Raw genomic sequence first — 22,921 nt, 5'->3', positions numbered from 1 at the left:
TATTTCACAAGTCTGATAAAAACTTGATGAAAGCTGCTTAAGAAAAACATGCAGCCAAGCAAAAAAGGAAACATTTCTGACTACTGATATTTAAAACAGAATTAAAAAGAAAAGGGAAAAATAAAATGAAGGACTAGGACTAGCTTTACCAGCCAAAGGGACACTCATCTAGGGAAGTAACTTGGTGGTGGCAGCAGAGCAGCTATGGCAGCACCTGCCATTCAGATCCTGAATGAAGGCTACTCCAGAAGGATGGTTTGGGTGTATTGCTAGCATCTACTGGGTTATGGAGGATGAAGATTAGATGGAGTTCTGAAGAGCAATTCACTTGGGGCTGGCATTCAGATCTAAGCTCCTCTACTTCCTCACAACCTTGTAGCAATAGGTCCATTTTTTTTCCCAGTTCTTGTGCCAGGGTTGGCTACCGATCCCTTCCCCAACCTAGCTTTGCAACAACCTTTAAAACTTGCAAAAATCTTACTGCCAGTCAATTCACTCTGCAGTTCAAAAAACACTGTTGAAAAAGATAGATTCCCACTCTCCAGCTCTATATTTATCAGTCCATAAAAACAGACAGTATATCAACAATAAAGCCTCAAAGCAGTTAGTGCAATGCTAAATAACTACTGATTAGGAGACCATACTGTAACAAAATACACTGTGACAAAATATTTAAACCTATTTAAAGTATATATAGAAATATAAATACATAAGAAACTATACGCTAAGAAAATAGCAAGTATTTAAGAAAATTGTTTTGGTATGCTTTTATCCAGTCAGAAAATCAGTTAAGTTCAAGGTAAAATTCACAATTTTACAGAAGAGTAAAACAGATAGCATTGATATGGATTACTTATCTATGCTTTCCAAAAATGCTCAACTGAGCAGAAAAAAAAAATATTCTGCTTTTACAGATGTTAGGCATACATCCTAACCATACAGTCACAAAAGTCATCTTAAGAAGGGCTCACAAGAAGACACTTCCATACAGCAATTCAAGATTGAGTTTTAAGTCTTTTAGGTTAGAAATATCTGGTTTGACACTTTACATTGTATTTGGTGAATCTCAAGAAGCTACATTGACTTTCCACCTCAAGTTCAGGGAAAGTCATCCTGGCCTGGACTACACGGGAAACGATTCTGGAATTTTCCCCTAAAACCATTTTCTCATCTGGTGATATTACTGGACCAGTCTCAAAAAACTAGAAATTTTTTTTCTGACTACATAACTAGGGTTAGAACAACAGTATTGTCTTGGCTCAGGAACAAGGTTAATGAAGATGTCACAAGCGACTTGTTAGCAAGTCTGTGACAGACACCTACTGTGCAACTGAGAGCAGTTTAGTGCTGTCATTAACCCCACATTAGGAGACAGACAATACTGTTGCCTCAAATTCTACCTCTTACAGATTTTTTTCTGTGCCTGAACTTTGAAGCAACCAACAAATCAAACAGCCTGAACCATTTGTAGTCTCTGACATTTTTGGCTAGCCCTGTCATTTCATGCCCAATTTTACAATTCAGTTCATGTTCAGTATCTAAAAAAGTAAAAAAATGTGTTTAGGGGTATCATATTACAGAAGTAACTTTAAGGCAAAAAGAATATAAAGCCTGCAATATCACAGCACAGCAGATGATACATAGCAAAGTGTTGTAAGGCTAAGTCAGGGAAATAAACAGCTTCCTATTTAAACAAAGTGTTATCTATTTTAGTGAGAGACTATGGAGAGTGTATTTTGGGTTTGTCTTGTCAAGTCACACATATTTTTTACAGATTTTATACAAAACACTGAAACACTTAACTAGACACATATTTCTGTGCTCAAAACACCTAGTGGGCATCTGGTACCTCTGGAGTAAGAGTTCCAGTAAAAAATGACCATTGGTTGATGAACTAGAAATCTCTGAGAAGTGGCAAAGTTTTTGAAGACTCGTATACACTTATGGAAGACTGTGAGAAGAAGAGAGATGCCACTCTTCCTCACTGTTAAGTTAGGGTCTATCACAGTATAACACTCAAAGGCTGATTCCTATGTGTTACTGCATCAGAGTAGAATCCTTAAAAATAACAAAATATAAACATGAAAATAATCAGAAAGATAGAAAAAGAGCAAATATATGGAAAACTAAGTTAAATTCTGTAATAAGAATACTTAGTAGCTCTGTTTAAAGCCTTTTGAATTTGTAAAGTAATTTTCTCTGGAAAAGGATGCTCTGGAAATGGTTATTTAGTATTTGCTTCCAACTTCCAGATCTATTTCCTATGATTCTATGACATAAATTATTCTAATGACATTTTGAAGAATGTTGTCAGTAATATTTTTTGACTTGTTCATAATTTTCTGTTTCTCAAAGTTACTGATAGAAAAAAACTTAAACCTTAAAAAACCCTTGTTTTATCACTCAGGAGAAAACTTAGATGGTCTTCTGCCTCTGAAGATGGTATTTGTAGTTTTTTATGCTTGAAAAAAATCAGTGCAAAAATAATTTCCTTCTGCCTTTCTCTGTTAATCCTATACTATGACTGATAGCTCAATGAAAATTAAAAAATTCAGAGATATGATGCCCATGTAGACCAGTACCACAGTGTATTGCTAAGAATACATGCTCAGCAACTTTAAGAGCTGAAATTGGAAAAAAAAAAATAGAAAATATTAAAATCAGAATGCCAAAAGAATCTGAATTTGAGTAGATGCATTCAATAAATTATAGATAAATACATTTATACATAAGAATGCAACAGTAATGTAATGAAGACATATATAACGTAAAGAGAACATTAAATTGTGTAACGGTTGACAGGCAAAATCTTAAAGGTTTCACTTACTTGACATGTCCCTGAACAACTGCTGAACACAAGGGTGTAAAGCCATTTTTATCAGCAGCGTCAACTTGTGCTTCTGCAGCCAGCAGCAATCTCACACAATCTATAAATGGAGCAAAACCATAGAATGAGTCAACAAGATCAAGTGGCTAAAACTACCAGAGGCTGAAGTCTGCTCGAGGGGCAACAATCAGCCAGTCTTTTGGACTACACATCACACCTCAGAGGAATGAAATGAAAGCTCAGGAAGAAGTTTGCAGGAGAGAGATGAGAATTGCCTCCCAGGGGCATCACCACCCTTTTGCAAAAAGGGCTTGGGTAGGGTTCTGCTGGGGTTCAAACACACGCCCACTGCAGGCAACTCCCACAGTATTAGCTATTTTACTTCCCAAGTGAAGGGTCTGACTTATCCAGGAGTCCCTAAAGGCATCACTGCCTACTGGCAGTCATGACAAATATGACAGCCACAGGGGAGATGTTCACAAGCCACACAGACCTCAAGCAACACACCGGTCAGTCTTATTTTAGGACACTTTGAGTTGTGATTGCAATGACAAATAAAATAAGCTGACAAACTCAAACCTCCCCAAACCATTTCCATTCATATGCTTCCAAAAACACATGCTAAAAATAGTGGCCTGATTCCATCATCCCTACAGCTAATTTAAGATAATTAATTACATAGTAATTAGACTGCTTTTCATCCACAAATTGGAATATCATTTGATGCAATTAACTTTGAAGAAAACAGTTGATCTGTTCCTCATTCTTGAAATTGGCTCCAGACCAAAATAAAACAAATCTTTTGTAACTGAAACTACTACTTGGAAAATAAGCTCAGCTACAACACCAATTACAAACTCCTGACCTGATTTCTGAGCAAGCTTAATGCATGCTGTTCCAGCACTCAGTAAATCCTGAAGCAAGTTTTGTTAGTGAAGTTTAACTCTAGATATCAGAGCCAAACATATATTAAGAACTACCTGGATATCAGAAAAATGTATTAAGAACTGCTTAGAAATCTGACCAGTCTAAAGCATTCTTCAGTATTTACTCCTGTTACAATTTTTTTCAAATACTAATACAAATGTTGTGGGGTTGACTGAATAAATAATTTAACATTAAGAAACAAGATTTTAAAACACTCTAAGTCACTATTTTGTAAATTACGATTCTTTAGTTTTGAAGTAAATAATCTGATGTGAAATTATTTTTTGTTGTTGTAAAGTTGGTTGTCATGGTAAATTACCAGGACTTGACCTGCAATTATTTTTAAGTCATAAAGAAGCTCTTTGTTAACTAACTTACCAAGTCCTTCCAATTACAGGACAGTACCACTTAAAACATATCTATATTTTCTTTCACTTTTTAACATAAATGCCCTGCTAAGAATGACCTATCTTTTTTTTTTCTTCTTTCCATTGTCAATCACTGTATTAAAAGAGTAACTTGAAAATACAGATCCTTGCTTGACACTCTAAAACACTTCGAAAGTTTATGAGAGATGTTGAAAAAATTTTCATCTAGAAGTTTCAAGTATTTAGTTAGAATACTCTGCTGTTTGTTCATAAAGCATATGTTAGCCATGCAAAAGCCATGAACACACAGAACAAAACTACCTGTCTAAAAAGGCATGGTTAATTCACTTACTGAGTGGCAGACCATTCAGGTGGTAGGTTATGACTGTAAAAATACTGTTTCTGATGAAGCTTATCTCTGTGAAAATACTGCTTCTGAAAACAGCTTTTTATTCTCAGGGATAAGTGTGACCATGAGGAAATACAGCTACTTGCATAAGGCAGAACATGTGAGCTAGTAAGCTCTACATGACCTGTTCTGGTGGCAGGTCAACTGAAGTAGCAATTATCTCCAAGAAGCCTGGGTCTTCTGGATGGACTTTTTACTGGGATTTGGAGAAGGGTAATTTGGGTCAGCCCAGGCTAATTCACTGCAGTTCACTCTGGTCTGCTGAAGTAGTCAGCAGTGGGGAGTACTGGGTGGGAGGGCAGGCACTAGACAGACATTGGTGCCACTAAGTTAAAAGTTTTGGTCATAGCAAAAGCAAAACATGGAAGCAAATTAAGACAAACACCTGGAGATTTTACTGCTCTCCACCACAGCTGGGTAGTTAATCCTTCCAGAGTGTTGGCAAACATCATGCAGATACATCCGGTGGCTCGATAAAGCTGACTCCATTGTAGCTGTATGTCTCTGCACCTCACTCCTTTCTACTTCCCACATCATTCCAGTTTTTTCCTATCAATCAGGGTGCCACAGCCTCCAAATACTCAGAATAGAAGAGAATCAATTACACCATAAATGCATATGATTAGTGCATAGCTGAGTCCAAAGGATATTACTTTTTCCACATTTCTCAGATTCAGGAATTCTTACAGTTTCCTTCTGTCCTTCTCCACCTCTTTGTGGCAGAGAATGGTCACAATTTGCAACATCATACAGCTGTGCATATCTATTAGCTAATAGAACTGCCGTTATTAACCACGCAATAGACCTGAAGTGGTTCCTTATTTGCTAATGGTACAACCAAGACAGCTTGACAAGACAATCTGTTCAGCTATCCCAATCTAGTGGTTAAATCATGACATTAACAGTTTCCTCATGTCCATTCAAATACAAAGGAAGTGTATATTTTTAGCGTGAATTTCTCTCTCTCTGACCTACAGAATTAGGGACAGTGTGTGTTGGAAACAAAGCATCTGGTATTAACTTCATGTTCTGGAAAAACCCTCAGCTGCAGCTCTCAAAAGGCAACTGTTTCTACAGTTTCTACAGGAACTGTTTCTACAGGAATGCCACACATTTTGAAATTAGGATGGATCAGGACAGAAGATTTCAGTACTCTTTTCTTGTGTAACTCAATTTTTTTTCTACAGAATGGAGTGAGAGCATACAACAGCTGCTGCCACCATGCTGGTTACAATGTGCTCTACCACTCTCTACTTATCTACAGCTCTCAAGTACTGTGTTTCTTCACTGAAAATGTGTGGGCATCATTCACTTTCCACTCTTCCCAGAATCTCCGAAACATGGTGTTTCTGAAGTGAGGTACTCATTCTGCTTGCTTTATCAATTCTAAAGTTACTCTTTTCTTCTGGCAAAATCTTCTCCAGGAGGAACAGGAAAATCTGGTTAGTTGACTTTGAAATCTCAAAATCCATTTAGTTACTAACTCCACTTTAAAAATATTCTCAATAAATTAAATCATGGTGTGATCACCTACCAATATAGGCTGCTGTTAAGTCTTATGGTTGGACTGAATGATCTTAAGGGTCTTTTCCAATCTAAATGAGTGTATGATTCTATGGGGAAAAAAAACCCCAACAGAAACTTACCATTGACAACACATTGAAAAATTTGAACAATAAATTATTTTATCCTTAAAATGACACCAGTATCATTTCTTTCCACCTGGCTAGTTAAGAAGAAGTATTAGAAAGGACTTTAAAAATAATTTATTTCTATACATCCTTTCTTAAGCCTACATAATTTAAGTAAATTGTTTTAAAATCTCCACCTTAAATTGCTACATATATCCATTCACCTGAGAACAAACTACATGTAAGGGAAAGGATTATAAAATAAAGAACAAACATTTTTTTCCAAAAATTTTATAAATCTAACACTTTCAATTTTCATATCATTTATTAAGGAGACATCAACACTGCTGCTATGTGAGTCTCTCATTCAGAGTTCATAAAATCCATTTAGTTGCTGAAATGTGATGATTTGTACAATAAAGTGTTTTTCACATCCTGTCAACTATAAATAGAAGAGCAACACTATAACCTCTGTAATACAGTCTTTATCTCAAAAAATAAAACATACTAAACAATTACAGGGTGCATATGCATTTGTCTATTTTTGTTCCTGTGTTCTCACAATTCTGTCAAATGTCTTGCTTATTTGAAATTTTGACAATAAAATGAGGAACCAAATTGCCTTTGCTGTCAGTATGAGCTGCTCAGTAATGGTAACTGAAAATCATTTGCTTTGAAACAATTTTAAAATAAAAGATGAATAACCAAGAATTGGGTCAACTATGGTCTCCCTCAAATATTAGCAATGATAACTGGATGCAAGCCTAGAAGAATATGTCAAACATCTATTCAGTGAGGGGAGAATAATAAATCTACACAATATAATTAGTTTGGATTCTTAATACTGCAGACAAGAAGCTGAAAAAAGAAAAAAATGACCAAAGGGGAAAAAAAAGTACTTTTCTACTATTTTAAAGGTCTTGGCAACAGGAAAGACACTCCGGTGAAAAGTCCCAGATGTTTCTACAAAAATACCCCATAGCACCTAGGAAGCAAAGGCAAAATAGACCATTTTGAGCAAAATGAAAATTTTTCCTACCCTATGCTTGGTAGCGAAATTAAGTCTGAACATGTCAGAAAAATGTACACTATCTGCCTAGCTGCAGATTTTGTATCCTAACTTTAGTTTTTTTTTTAAAATACCTGAAAAGAATTATGAAATATTCTCTCTATTTACTATCTGGAACACTGGATCAGGGGTTTGTAATTGTGTCACTAATAAATATTTTACTAAATAAAACCGCAAAGTACTCCTGAAAGCAGTGTCTTTATGGGACTACATTCCACCTTCTACTCTGAAATAAAATTTTGACTTTACTAAAAATTAATGGAATATTTGCCATTGGTATTGCTGGATTTCATCTTTAGTGTCCAGAACAGCACAATAATACTGCTTGCAATATAAGAATCTGAATGTTTTTATGTAGGTAGAAAAAGCTATAAGTAATGTGCACTGGATTATTAAAACAAAATGCTCTTTGAGAGCCTTGTGTTAAAAGTCTGGAAATTATTGCTATGAGTTTGTATCCATGAAATTAGTATCTGTTAGTAACATACTTGCTGCATTTCATAAATATATTAATAAAATATGAAGACTGACTGTTGAAAGGCTCAGAAATGCTACTTCCTCAATAAAGAGGAGGGTTTGGGTCACGGGGAAAGAAAAAAAAACCTTTTAATTTTCTCAGTAGAGCATAAGTAACAAGTGAAGGCTATTTCATTTAGTTCAAAAGTAAAGACAGTTCAATTTATTTCCCAAATAACTCACTATTCTGACACTGTCTTCCATCATTTTCACTGCTGCTGTAGAAGATCAAAACCCTGATGACCACCTATTTGCTGCTTACTCCATGTAGAGGACAGTTCTTTCTTTCAAGCTCTTATTGCTACAAAAGATCTTCAGTTTTTCACAGAACATGGGGTGATAATCTAGTAGCTTTTTACACGAAGAGAGTGGAGAATTAGAATGGATGTTCCTGCAGGATGCTACCAATTTTTTGTGTTTCAAATGCCTTCTGAGTTCCAAAATTCTGCTTCAAGAAGCACTGCTTATATATATTCTATACCACGACTTTGGTCATATTATCTATATGTCTCACTTTCAATTTCGCATTTTTAGGAGGAATGCATTTGACCTAATTGAATATTAATAACTTATGCCATCCCAGATTTTAGTATCATTTACCTGTATGTCCATTCGTCGCAGCAGAATACAAGGCAGAATATCCATCTTCACAAGAGTAATTAATGTCCAGTCCTTCTTCATTAAGCAGCATTGATAATAAAGTGACATTTCCCTGGGCAGCAGCTTGGTGAAGAAGGGTGGGCCTGCCACCCAGGGGGACAGGACCACCACTTGTTAACAAAGGGGTTAGGGAGGAAGACCAGCCTGTGAGTTAAAGCAACAGAAGTTAGAGACACGTAAATAAAGCATTTTCTGTGTTCTTTTAAGTACTAAAGAGTATCTTCAAAATGACTGCATTTGTTAGTTTAGCAAAAGTTTTGTGACGGAGCTTTGTCTACACATTAGAAGGTATTCTGAAGAATAAAAACTGCATTCAGGGGTGACCCTTGTTAATACAAATGAACAGGACTTCACTACAAAAGGTCAATTGAAACTTGTGAACTGTAGTAGCATCTGGATGTCTCAAAAAGCTGATATTATCAAAACCAAAAGAAGTTTTAGAGAAGTTTTAATTTATTTGCAACATGCTGCGAAGATTTTTTTAAAGGATCTACAGAAAAGTTTTCAAAACAAATTACTTATTTCATATGTAATTTTATTCTCCTTAGTGCAGATTTTAGCATTTATATACTTAGTATTTATAGAACTCATGTGTAGTTACAAAGATAAATTGCACCAAGAACCCTTAATGACTTCAGGTGCCTTTCAATAAGTTTGAAAAAACATGTAGACATCATTTACATAAATAATACAGAAAAATACATTTATTATCGAACACTCCATTAAGGTAATGTTCCTTTTCTTCAGTGATACTTAAACAATATATAATAAAATGCTCCAATGAGAATGAATAACAGGTTATATAAAATTCATGTATGAAAGCTTTCAAGTCACTCAAGACATTAACAAAGAATATTCAATCCAAAACTCCAAAAGCTTAGGAGCTGTGGTTAAATGTTCTGTTGACTACTTATCAGCTTTAGTAGGGACTTTGTTAAGAATATGAAGTTTGCTGCATAAGGCATGGAATATTTTATGCATTCTTCCTTGATCAAAGACTGCAAGAGAAAATAGGAGAAAGGTTGGGGTTTTGGTTTTTTTTTGTTTTTTTTTTTTTCATATTTTTACTACTACCTTTAAAAACACACATTAGATTTATCTCTTGAATAAATAACTTTGTCTTCTGTGGCCACAAATAGGCTGCTATATGAGGCTGAGATCTGATACAAAGCAAGTTAATGCAGCTTTTAATGCAGTTTTCCAATGACTGAGACTGAAGAAGAGCTGCAGGGCATTTAGCTTCAGTTCCATTCAAGCTGGTAAGTGCTTTCCAACATTTTGAACTAGAAAAAGTATGTGGTAGTAGCAGTACCAAGCTGGGATGATCTGCTCCACATTTTGGAAAAGAAAACGAAATACAGAAAAGCCTACAGAAACAATAGACAGGTTACCTTGTAAGGTCTCGATACATTTTAATTAACATCAAGACTGACACAAGAATTCATCATCTGAGCAATAGCACTGAAGAATGCATAGTTTGATTCCAGTTAAAATAAAACCAAAAAACAACCCAACAAAAAATGCTTGGAGTATTTTCATGTTTGCTTCTAAAGTAAGCTAAATTTGTCAATTTAAATTAAGTTTACTAGTTAAGTATCTAAAGGAAATGTATTTTCAGTATTTTCCCAATATTATTAGATTAATACTAAACTTACTTTTTCGTATTCAGAAGTCATCACTGCAGCTATGAAGTTACCTTATAAATCCAAATTTAAACCAATCATAAATTGTAAAATTAACCCCATACATCTTATAACTTCAATTCTGAAGCTACCTTCTGACTGTTAATACTCTTAGTAATACTTATTTCTCCAATACTTTTAATCAGATGATTTGGAGAGTCTCTGACGTTTCCTAAAAAACAACCAGTAAGCAATACACAAAGTATAAAACTGTATCCTTTAAGTGGCAAAAAAATATATTATCTTCAACTTCCAGCATTTGGGGAACAGTTAACTCTACAAAATTCCCTAAGGTACAAAGGAAATACACAGTATTTTTTTCACTGTGAAAGTGGTTTTATTTATCCAGCCTTTTGTTATTCTTTGAAACTAACTGAGCTGCAGCTGTTGCTATACATATATTTATGTTTTTATAATAGTACTTGTGTAGTTTTTACTGTCTTCTTGTGGTAGTTAAATGATAGTGGATATTGCCAAGGCAGCACTACAGTTACTAAAATCCTTTATCCAAGTAACACTGAAATTTTGGTAATATGAAGAGTACTTTGGGTTTCCTTTTCTTTTGAAATAATTGCATTTTTTGATGTAGGTTATTTGCTTGTTTGTTTGCTTGTTCTTGGAGCATCCTAAAGAGAAATGCCAAAACAAAAGGAGTTTCTTAATGTCACATCTTAATTTTAATTTCAGCTCCTTGAAAATAAAAACATGTTGTTGCAATTCAGTGATGAAATTCATTATACTAGGTTACCATTAAATGAAAACCTTCTAATAATAAAGATACAAAAATAAGTAATAACATAAATTTACATTCTATTATCAATGTCAAGCAGTATAATAAAATTCAATCCATCCAACAAAATGCACCAACATTAGAAGATACCAATAAATAAGGGACACCATTACAGATGCAAACAGTTAGGAAATGTGAAGCATCTGTGAAAGCTTGTAGGGCATGCAGTGATGAAGGGCAGAGGGACAGACAAAAACAGCTTCTGGCATCAGCTTCAGAATGTGAGACGGTTAATTTCAGAGCCTAGATCAGTCCTGCATCCCCCCCGCCACACACACTTTTATCTTCAAAGCCAATTGTAAAGAGAGAATAAGTCCATCATTATAGAAATGAGCAAAATAAAAAAACTATATTTCATTGAAGAGTGACATAGAAAGCAGAAAAGTAAGAAGAAAGTGAAAGCAGAAATCCCAGGGGTATGAGAATCCAAACGCCTACATTTGTTTCCATTTTGAAGTCTTACAGCCATTGAGCTGCAGAAATCCAAACAGAGCAGAAGCATTTTGGCACTGATTCAAAAGCTGCTGAAGTTAATGAAAACACTGCCACAGATTTTGAATCAGGCCATAAATGTTCATTGTAACGTCTCTATGTGCGGTCTGTTTAACATTAATGATGAAGGTCCACGTCTCTTCCTACCAGGGATGAAAAGAGCAACATGTGGTACAATAGCCCATCTCTAAAAGAAGACACTATATGATTTCGCAGAATGCACAAGTGACAGGATCAGAGCTCCCATTTGAAGTTTGCTTTAAATAGTTCCTCTTCCTAGAACCAAGACACTTCCTTACTGAAAATCAGGCTGTTGATAGATTCCTAAAGCAAGCTGAGCTAACTAGGAAACCCTTTCTCAATTAATAAATATAACACCTAAGTGATAAGGTTATTAACAATTCTTCTGACTCCACACTAAGAAGAAAGATGCATAAATTTATTGACAAACAAAAAATATAAAACTGAAGGATTCTGTCAATGTCCTTTAGTATGTTAAAATTGTTTGGCACTGTTGTTAAAAATATGAAAAAATTCTCACTGAAGCTCACTACTTACTATTCTAAAAAATACGAATAAGATTTAACTATGCTCTACTTTAACTCAATGTAAAATTGAAACTCTAAACATTTTCTGAAAAAAAGTAAAATAAAATATTTATATAATCATTAATAAAACTAACTGATTCTATGCCTAGAGGACATGAAAATGCAGATATGAGAAGGAGGTTTTAGCAGTATTTGTAGTTTGTTAGATGTTTCCCACCTCAAAAAAAGTAATATTTTAAAAAGAAACTGAAAAAAGGGAATAAGTGGCACAAATTAAGGTATTACTGACCACATTATCTTAACAAAACCAGTGTTACTTAATTTGGTTTACTTTCTATTTCCATATATATTTATAAAATCTAGGTTTTTTTGTTAGCATAAAATTTTGAAGGAAATGTTTTCCATACTTGCATAATATCCGTTGCTCTAAATTTATTTAGTTCTGCAGTTTCTAGGGCATTTGGCCAAAACAGATTAAATTCCCTTAAAAACATAAAGAAAATGAGATTGAAGAATAAGTGCAATAAAATATAAGCATTATTTTGGGTAAAATACAAAGAACCTCCTGAATGTGGATGTGAATATTACAGATAAAATTATTAAGGTTCTTTGAGCCTGTATGTAGCCAGTAAAGGAGATACTAAAATAACATCTCTAAATAAAAAAATAAAATAAAATAGCATACAGCTAAGTAGAGTTCAAGCAATCTTTCTTAGCAAACTTTAAATCACAGGATATGTTTCCTATCTGCAATTGCAAATATTCCCAAAAAAACAGTATCACATACAAAGTACTACGGTCAAATGTTCAGGGCAGGGATTATGATGGAATTAAATCAACAAACATTCCCGTGCCTCCTCAAAAAAGTGAAGGGAGTTAGAGAAAGAAAGCAATCTTAAAAAATAAAAAAAAAAAAAAACGAACAATTTTTGACACCAAGTCCTCTCTTTGAAAATTTTCTCTGAGAACGTTGACACATTTCATAAGAAACACAATGAAATATTTAGGGACAGAGTCGGATTGAAAAGAATGATTGTTTTCCTAAGAAAAAAGTTGATACCTCGCACCAACTAAAGCAAAAACAATACATGTACTTATGGAGAAAAGTACTTGTAATCTCCTTTTTAAGGTATGAGATTTATTCTTCTGAAGAATAATCAATAACTATCTTAAATTATTACCAAATAGCAGGTAATTAATGTAATACTAGCTGTTATATACACCTAATTGATGCTGATAGGATTTGTGGAAGAACAATGTCTTGCTTACAAAACTATTTGCTTTGAAGCTGACTTTTCCAGTAATTTTTTCTATGTTTAGAAAATCTTATTTAAAAAGAAAAAAAAATCTATAAATTCTGTTACGAAGCCTAATACCACTTGAAGGCAAATTAAATTTCGAAAATATTTTAAATACTGGGAGACAAATGATCTATCCGACACAGCAATCAGACTCATCTTGGAATACGAATTTAAGATGAAAATTCAGGACATCCATATGAAAGCCAGCAAACTAATAAGCTGTCAAATCTTAATGCTGTTGATTCTGAGGAGCAGTAGAGAAACAGAAGGACAAGATTTCTGAGCTCATACTTTTATGGCAAATTTCAGAAAGGAGAGAGAATTCTGACAGTCTGGTGTGACAACCAAATGTTAAAAGGATGACTAGGTTACTCCTGATACATGTAGAAAGTCTTCAATTAAGTGGAATGGGAATAAAAATTGCTTGATAACAGGAAATCTGAATCTCCTATATATACATGCTCAATTTTGCCACACAGTGTTTTTGGACTGGCTTCCCCAGGACTGGTGCTTGAATTCAACTCAGTTACTAGCTAGTGGTACAGTGACCAAGAGAAAGTGGTTGGTTATGTGTTGGAAGCAGATCAGCTCTGCAGGCTTTTTATGCCCTACAGATGATGATGCAGAGACTGGAGTTATGAGGGGTTGCAGTACCATAACTGAACTAAATGCTGCAAGTCTGTGACAATTCAAACATTCTTCAATGCTGATTAAGGTCTAAAGTGTTCCGTAACTGTGTGTTCCTTTTTTTTTCACTGCAATGCAAATAAAGCTAAGGAGGAGCTTCTACCCAATGTTCTAGTGCTACTGATCTCAGTAGGGAAATATGTTGATAAAAAGCTTTATAGGAGATCTACAATTCACTGAATCAGTAGATCAGTGTTGTCTTTGTTCACTTTAATGCCATCAAGAAGATTTCCTGAAGCTGGTGGCACACAAGATACATCAGTAAGTCCTCACCAAAATGCAAAATTATTAGCAGATACACACATTGACTCCAGACCTAATATTATCAAGTTAGATTTTAACTTTCCAACAGTAACTTTCCAACTTGTGCCTATATCTATCGAAGTAAACCTGTGAGGTGCCATACTTGAGTATTAACAAAGCCTAAAACCAAAAAAAGAACTATGGAAAAACAGCAATAAAAATGAAACATATTCTATGGTCATGTAGTGATATATAGGAAACTGCACTGTTATAAAGGCAATTACATGTCTTGGTGTGCTACTGCCATAGCAGAATACCATAGCCCCAGCTATGCCTTATTCTTTAAAAGATTCAGACAGCATCAAAATACATATTCCATGGATGATCCTCTGAAGAGGTAATGTTCAAAACCTCATTTCAGACTGAGAAAGCATTCAGAAGTCCAAAATATTAGCATTAACCAAAAAGAAATTAAAAACAATTTAAATAAATTTGTTTAATAATCTGCAGCTCAGTTACTTTAAACATTAGTCCTTTTTATCTTTAAAAAAAGCCTTCAATATGGAGACTTCCTTAAAGAAGCAAATTTATTTATAACATTACTAAATCAGCAAAAGAATTCCCATACCCCTGAAATGTGGAAAAAATATAAACGAAAATTTTAGCTTTTAGACAGTATGAAAGAGAAAGTTACAAGATAAATAAAGCAAACAAGACACATAAGAAAACCAAAACATTATTTTTGAGGGAGACAGTTTGTAGCATATCAATCCCTTTACCTGATGCTGTTACCAGGAGGCTGTCTGAATCACATGGTCTACAGGATGAAGCACTAACAGGGTTTATGGAGGAGCTACAGGCAATGGTGGTGGGAATGACAAAGGAATTTTCTGAACATGCAGGTTGGTTCAGTCCAGGAAAGTGGGAAGGCCAGGCACCCACCTGAGATGAGGCTATGGCTGGTATGGCACAGCCTGCAGGTGCCACAGATAAATCTATAGCAGGTTTTGGTGGCAGCTGAGGTGAGGACTTAGAAATAATTTCCTCATTAATTACCCTGATTCCTTGTTGTGAACTTGAAAGAGGTGAGGTCACGGTTTTGTCAGTTTTTGCACTTGTATTTGGGGATCGATTATTATCCATTAAGACTTTAAGCTGCGGGTGTGGTGGAGAAGGAGCTTGTGAAAGCCCTGGTTTTTTAGGAGGAATAGGTGGAGGGTTTCCTCTGTCAATTCTTGATACACTTGGAGTCTTTAAAGTCATTCTACCAACTGGGGTGTAAGGGCCACCATCCACTGAATGTGATGTCCCTGGCCGTGACTGAGTGCTACTCTGAGGGCTTGTAAATCTTGAAAGAGCTTGGGTAACAGTATTCCGAGCTGCCTGTTTGGCAACAAGGTTGTCACGACTAGTAGGGGACACATCCCTTGAGGGAGGGCTTTGGGTTGTGTTTCCATTTTGGTCTTGATCATTTGTATTCGCCTGAAATCTAAATCTAGCTGCTTGGACTCGTGGATTTAGGCCTGGATGACCAGTAGTGTTGGCAGATGGCGAATGCAAACTGTGTACAGATGAAGATAGAGAGGAATTCTGAGCTGTGGCAGTTGGTGTAGTAGGGGTGCAAAGGGAATTACTATTTGAAAAAGGGGAAGTGCTACTTGATAAATCAGGGGATGAGCCTGTACTTGGTCCATTTTCTTCAATTCTGTTTTGATTCTGTGCAAGAACGGGAGTCGTGGGAAGGACAAGTTCACTAGATGAAGATTGCCTATCAATGACAGGCTTCACAAATGCTGCATTGGCACACACATTCATTTTTGAATTTCCAGACACTAGTGGGCTCAATGCAGAAGGCTTATTAGAGGCAGTCAAAGGCAACTTCTTAGCATTTTCTACACTACTGTCCATCATTACAGTCTCTGTTTGACAAGCAACAGTTCTTGAACTCGGCTCTTCTGTTTCAACCGAAACAGAAACAAGACTCCTATTGCTATTCTTCTGAGAAAGATTAGCTTTACTTTCATTCTCCTTTTTTAATTGCTCAATCATTTTGATCATTTTATCTCTTTCTTCTCTGAGGTCACTGGTGTGTGTTTCCTCTTTGTGAAGCTTGGCACGCAACTGCTCTCTCTCTGTGTCAAACTCAGACAGCTGCTTTTCCATTTGAGCTTCCATTTGTGTACTCCTTTGTTTCTCAGCTGCAAGAGACTCCTCCAATTCAGTAGCCTTTTTCTTTTCCTCTTCAAATTTTGACATCACTTCTTCCAGTTTCTGGGCTTCTTCTACAATTCTGCCAGACAACTGCTTACACTCTTTCACTAGCATCAATACTACATGCTTATTCTTTCCACGTTCTTCTTCAAGGCGAGCAGATAGCTTTTTGTGCTCCAGCTCAAGACTCTGTAACTGAGATTTTTCCATTTCCAACTATAGGAAAACAGAGAAAATAATTCTCATTAACAATTCTCATTTCACCATAACCTAGTATTAACCTGACACTGATCTTTTCATCTTTGAGAGTATGACTAAAATGAACCCAGGAGGGTGATTTGTGATATCTAACACAAGTGAATATAATCTTATACAATTAAATGAAAGAGAGAGCCGTTTCAGTAAAGCAATTTAGAAAAGAAGTAAACTCTTTAAATTTCCTCCATTGACAACACAGAGACTCCCCAAAGAGGTTAAATGCTTGTGATTCTTAAATGATGGACCTATCTGTTCTCGAAATATTTGACATAAGACATAACATAAAGTCATCTCAGTAAAGGAAGCAAACATAAGTAAGAGATGAGATTGGCAAAAAATCTTTGAGGACAGAAATGAAGAGGTTAGGTTTTATCTCTTCCTCCAACTGAAGGAGATTAGGTCCATCATGAACATAACAGGTATCCTGTATCTTGTTTTAACATTTATTAGTAAGACAACTCTTTGGCACAGGCACGAATATTTTCCTGTATTTACTAACAGTGAAAAGTCTCATTGACATCAGTGATGTATAAGCTAGAATCAAAGAACTATTACTAAAATGTAGATAATGGATAAGAATAATTTTCCCCCTTAATCATATAGCCATTGCCTCTAATTCATTTTGCCTACTGTTTATGCTTTTATTCACAGATCCTCTTCTAGAAAAGCCATACAAAAATATGGTAATACACCATTTTATATGAGGAAGAAACCATTGCGAAAAATGATACTTACAATTTAAACATCATCTTGGTTTCAAATACTTCAAAACCTGTTTAGCAGCATAGAGGTTGCACTGGGGTTTAAGAGCTTTACCCCAGGTTGACACTTTGTAGAATGCCTTTCACAAAATCACACCCACCCCCTCTTAAAAACAGAATCACAGACTCATAGAATGGTTTAGGCTGAAGGGTAAAAATAAGGTATGGCATTATCAGTCAATGCTAAGCAAACTGCATCACCAGCAACATCTCTTCAGTTCTGTTAATGGAAGTACAGCTGCAAATCAAATTAACAAAATATGATAATGACACTGTACTTAGCAATGGTCCCAATCAAAGTTCACAAGTGAAAAAAAACCCTTATTTTTTTCCTCAGTGATTTCAATGTGTTTTCAAAGGATATGACAGCATTTGCATGGCTCACTAGAATTTCAGAACAAGTGAAGCATCCAACTGTTTCTTTTCTTTGCTAAAACAGGTACAAAAATAATGAGAAATGTATGCAATTTCTAAATCTTGGAGATGTATAAAGATTATAGTGAAAATATTTTTGTCAAAACTTTCTATACTTTATTATTCTGCTATTTTGTTTTCAGGTGAGGTTCTTGTTCTATAGATTAAGTGTTGTGAAATTATATTACTTCCAAATAATTACAAACAGATTTTAATATATAAATGGCGTGAAATCAGCTTACCATACTACTATAATACCTTATTTGTAAGCATTGCATCTAAATGAAGACTCCCTAATCTAAATGTAAATCCTCTATTTGATTTGAATATACAAAAGCAGCATTATTTTCTCATTTTACATTGTCTTCTATGTTTCTCTCTTACCCTCTTGTTCTTCTTTTGGCTGCATCATCTTGAATAGGAAAAATCTCTGAATATTAACATGGTGTTTTTTCCTTTAGATGACAGATTTGGAACTAGCTGCAATTATTTATGAGTTTATGAACTAACTAGAACATGATTTTTGCAAAATGTTCTATATGCTTACGCTGTATGATATCTGTAATATAAACACCTGGAAATAAGTCCAAGGAGGATTTGAAAAGGGGTAAAAAAGTTTGCTAAGAAAAAAAATAGTGTCCCACAAGCAATTAACAGCAAAGGTCCTTCAAAGGTGAGAGACAGCATGCCTTGTAAGAAAATGTTGAGGAAGCTTGGCTTGCATAGTTTAGTGAAAAACAGACAGGTAATCTAACAGCAACATCCTTTTGAGGGGCCCTTATAGAGATGACAAGAGTCAAATTCATCTTGGTAATGGCAGGTGGGTCTCCAAAATAAAAGGTTACAGAAAAAAAAACCAAACCCTTGCTGTTTGAGAGGCTCAGTCTCAGAAAAAAGTTTTTCACAAGGACACCAGAGCAGAAAAGATGCAGTATTGCCATTCCTGGGAGTTTTCATGACTAAGCAAGACAAATTCACAGATGACCAGATGTACTGATGATGATAATAATCTGCTTTAAGCACAAGGTTAGAATAAATTACACCAACAGGCCCCATCCAACCCACGCTTGCCTTTCTTTGAGCATGCATCCCAATACTAACTCCTCTGCAAACTCTCAACAAATCAAGAACTGTCATTTTGATGATCTGTTTTGTGTTCACAGGAAAACTCAAAATTAACTTTCCCAGCAGCTCCAAGAAAAGCACTCAACGAGATGGGAGAGGATGGAGACTTAACACAAAGCAGATGACATCTGCAAATTAAATGTTTTTGTATGGTAACCCTATGACTTACAGTCCTTTGTGCACCTCCTTGATTTTTCTACACACTGGTATATTTGTATGCCTTGTTTTTGTGATCACATACAAATTTTATTCACAGAATACTTTTGAGGTGATTATATTCAGAGATATTATGTGCCCCCCAAAGTAAGAGTTCACTCTGAATCTGTTTAAAGTTCAGTAATATCTAGAGAAAATAAACACAGCTGTACACAGATTTCATTATTTAGAGTCAGACAGTGAAGCAATTCCAAACACAAAGATAGAGGCATCACACATTAACAGAAGGAGGAATCACTCTTGGAGGAACAGGGTGAAGCTGGCTTGACAAATTTCACAATTGTCAAGGCTGATTTTTTTTCTTACACTGTGTCACCCTACCTTTTTGAACATTTTTTGAAGTCCATGAAAACGCCTTCATTACCCTCTTCAACAGAAGAATTTGAGAGATGAAAAACAACAGGAAAATGTGGAATGGAGGGAAGATAAAACACTGAATGAATGGTTTGTGAACAAATGTAGATGAATGAGAGATAAGTCATCTGTTGCCACAAACCCAAGGAATTTAAGAGTGTCTTGTCCATTAGCATTTCTAATGGAGGTCAGAAGAGGAAGATGTAATTTAGTAGAGAGTCATGCACACAGCTGCTCACTTTGAAACAAGAAGTTTGTTTTCACATCCTTAAAATTAGGATTTAAAGAAAAAAAGGCTCATGTATTCTCCTAGGAAGCAAAAGACAAAAGCATCCTTTCCTGTACAAACACACTTACAGAAACAGACTTTGGTAAAAAAGACAAAAAAAGGATCTGAATTTGTAAATTTGAATTTACATATTAATATACAGACATATTCGTAATATGTGACCCCATCTTAGCATGTATCTGTCCATATAATAAAAGCCAGAGACAGATGAAGAATTTAGGTGCAAGAAGAGACTTGTGGTCATGCACTGAAACAAGAAATCAATTCAACGGTCCCAGCAGATGTGTCAGGGTTTCTCCCCATATCCTTTTTCAGTCACAAGAAGTAAGCTTGCTTGCCCTTTCCTATTTTTCTATTTACTAAAAAAGCTTATGAGAAAGAAAAGTAATACTTAAGAGTTCTCAGAAAAAAGTGCAAGGTTCATACCAGTAATAGTTCACTCCACATTAAACTGTTTGAAGACTTATCTATCATACATAAAGTCTAGTAATATCCTTTTCTTAAAAAATATGTTTTCCTAAAGTCTTAACAGAGCAATGATGCTTAAACTAAACTAAACAACAAAGCTAAAGGAACAACAAAATGTTTGCTGGTTTAATTTAAGCATGTATTTCCAGTAACTTCCAGCATTTTCACATGCATGTTTTTTTTTCCCAAAGAACAATCATTACAAAAATCAATTTTATGTCAATTGTCTCAGCCTGTTTGTGGTTTGGGGTTTTTAAATCAATGTAAAACTGTCACCAAAAAGCTGTATCACAATGGTATTTAGTATGGGCAGTCTAATCATCTTATACCCAGTGAAGCTGATTAAACACATATAGAGCATTTTTTTCTATTTATTAAAAAATATCTTGTTTAGATTAGTTCTTTATATGATTGTTTCCTCTCTTTCCTCCCAGAAACCCCTCCCCAACAAATTAATATTTAGCTATGTTTCAGAAACATATGGCTTATATATTGGAGAAATGCATGCCACCAACCAATCATTCACTTTCAAAATGATACTGTTTTGTTTTCAGTCTGGCACTTTTTTCTACAATGTAATTGTTCCAAAATTATTTTCTTTTTACAGTAAATATTCTAAATATGCAAAAAAGTATTTTTAGAGTTATAAAACATTTTTACTGATTTAAGAAATAGGGCCACCTAATGTAAAATTAAAATAAATTATTTACTTTATTCAGGTTAGAATGAAAATAACAATAGATCCTCAAGGCTCCAACGGTATTGATTTAAAAATATAATGTGATAATGCTATCTGAGGTCACACTGAGCTATCTACTTATATATCCTCTGTATCAACTTATACCGGTTATATCTAATTTTTTTTAAAAACAGAGCTAAATTCACAGATCAAATTAAGTGGGCATACAAAATATCACCAGAAAACACCACCTTACCCTATATGAAAATTAAGTGGCAACATTTTAACACTCGTAATGTTAATCAAGACAAAGATGCAAACTAAAAAAGTGACATGAAAGAACAAATCAGGAGAGGGAAAAGGAGAAAGTCAATAGCAGGATACCTTCTTTTGTCTGTTTTCAGCAGCAGCCAACTGAGCTGACATTCTTTCTTGCATTTTCCTGCAGTGAGCCATAACAGCTTCTAAAATGGACAGAGGGTTCATGCATATTGGCTTCTTTTCTTTATCACCAGCACCTGCCTCAAAGTCTCTCTGAAGAGCCAGAAATGGGTCGCTCAAATTAAATCTTCCATATCGCTCCTGGATAAAAACTTCTTTGCGCCGGGCCTAACAGGAGAAAAAAAAAAAAAAGCAAACTAAAACCAGAGAAATAAAAATAAATGCATTCTTTGAAGTACATCCACACGTAGAAGAAACTTAGACTACAGGGAAAGCAATATATGTCATTTAAGGCTTAAAAATATTTTCTCTAGGTAATAATTTACAACCTTTAAAAGAAAAATATGCCTCAAAAATAACAAAAACATCCACAGTGCAGAGAAACACCATCCAGAAAGAGAAATTGTCCAAAAATAGAGAAAAACATTTCTCTGTAACCTGGTGCAAATTCTGCTTTGAAGAATAAGAAGAGGAAGGAGAAAAAAGAAAAAGAAAAAAAAAAAAAAAAAAAAAAAAGGAAGAATAAAATAAAACAATTCTGAAACACCAAAGAGAAGCAGAAGACCAAATACATCAAGTATTTACCCAATGGGTTAGCACGTCATTTGGAAAGTTGAAGTTAAATTTTTAACATATGAAAAGTTCATGAATGATAACACACATTTGGCAGCACGAGAAAACAAAGAAGAACATCAGAAGTATGTTAGAAAAACTCCTCAAAGACCAAAGACTAACTACAAATTCCATACCTTAGTTAATGCCCAACTTTTTTCTATATACTGTCAACAAAATTGAAATGTTGTAAATGTGAATTTGTCTGGAAAAGATACAAGTGTGCCTACATATTCTGATGCTTTTCAGAATGCTAGTTTGTTTTTCAATGTGATAGTATAAATAGAAATTGAAAATCTTTATTAAAACACAGGTTTTGGAACATAACTTCAGAAAAAGCTGACAGAGTTCACTCAGACCTAAAGTCTAGTTTGGCTTACAAAGTCAGGTAGTGACTGGTTGAAGAGATAAAAATAATAGATTTTAAAAATAATAGAACCTAGTTATTTTTTATGAAGTGCCTTGCAAGTAACCCCTAATTAGTCTTACTAGTCTAATATTTTAATCTCTTAATTTATAACTTATAAAATAAAACAGCTAGTTGCAAAGGTAATATTACAAAACTGGGGGGAGGGTCTGCATTTTTAATTTGTGGTTCTATAAGATGAAGTTACAGGACAGTATGTAGCTTAGGAACTCAACCTTCATGGAAAGGAAGCCATCAAACCAAAAGTCTTACCATAAATGGAATAAATTGCTAATCAGCTAAGCAAGATGAGAAATCCGAGCAGGTTAAGAATTTAAACAGAGAGGGATGCACAGTCCATATATAAATGATCAACAACTTAAAAGCCACTTAGTTTATATAAAGTGAGACATCAAAGTAAAGGAAAAAACAGATGTAGCACATCTGCTGTAAGTATAAAAAGAAGACCACCAAGAGCCCTCATTGTTAAATCTAAAGAAAAAGCCAAGCTGATTAACTGGTCTTAGAGGCAAAGGC

General features: G+C 34.8%; 1 protein-coding gene across 1 annotated transcript in view; it reads right to left on the bottom strand.

Moving 5' to 3' along the window:
* The window catches only part of CTTNBP2 (cortactin binding protein 2), a 77,713-nt gene that overhangs the window by 26,597 nt on the left and 28,195 nt on the right, over positions 1 to 22,921 (bottom strand). The window contains exons 3-6 of the mRNA XM_066318979.1: positions 21,310 to 21,534; positions 14,930 to 16,577; positions 8,348 to 8,551; positions 2,828 to 2,927 (exon numbers count right to left, since the gene is read on the bottom strand). Coding sequence (XP_066175076.1) covers positions 2,828 to 2,927; positions 8,348 to 8,551; positions 14,930 to 16,577; positions 21,310 to 21,534 — 2,177 coding nt within the window. The remainder of the gene's footprint in view (positions 1 to 2,827; positions 2,928 to 8,347; positions 8,552 to 14,929; positions 16,578 to 21,309; positions 21,535 to 22,921) is intronic.

Source organism: Sylvia atricapilla, chromosome 5, assembly GCF_009819655.1.
Source record: "Sylvia atricapilla isolate bSylAtr1 chromosome 5, bSylAtr1.pri, whole genome shotgun sequence".
NCBI classification, from domain to species: domain Eukaryota; kingdom Metazoa; phylum Chordata; class Aves; order Passeriformes; family Sylviidae; genus Sylvia; species Sylvia atricapilla.
This window is presented reverse-complemented; position numbering and strand designations above follow the sequence as displayed.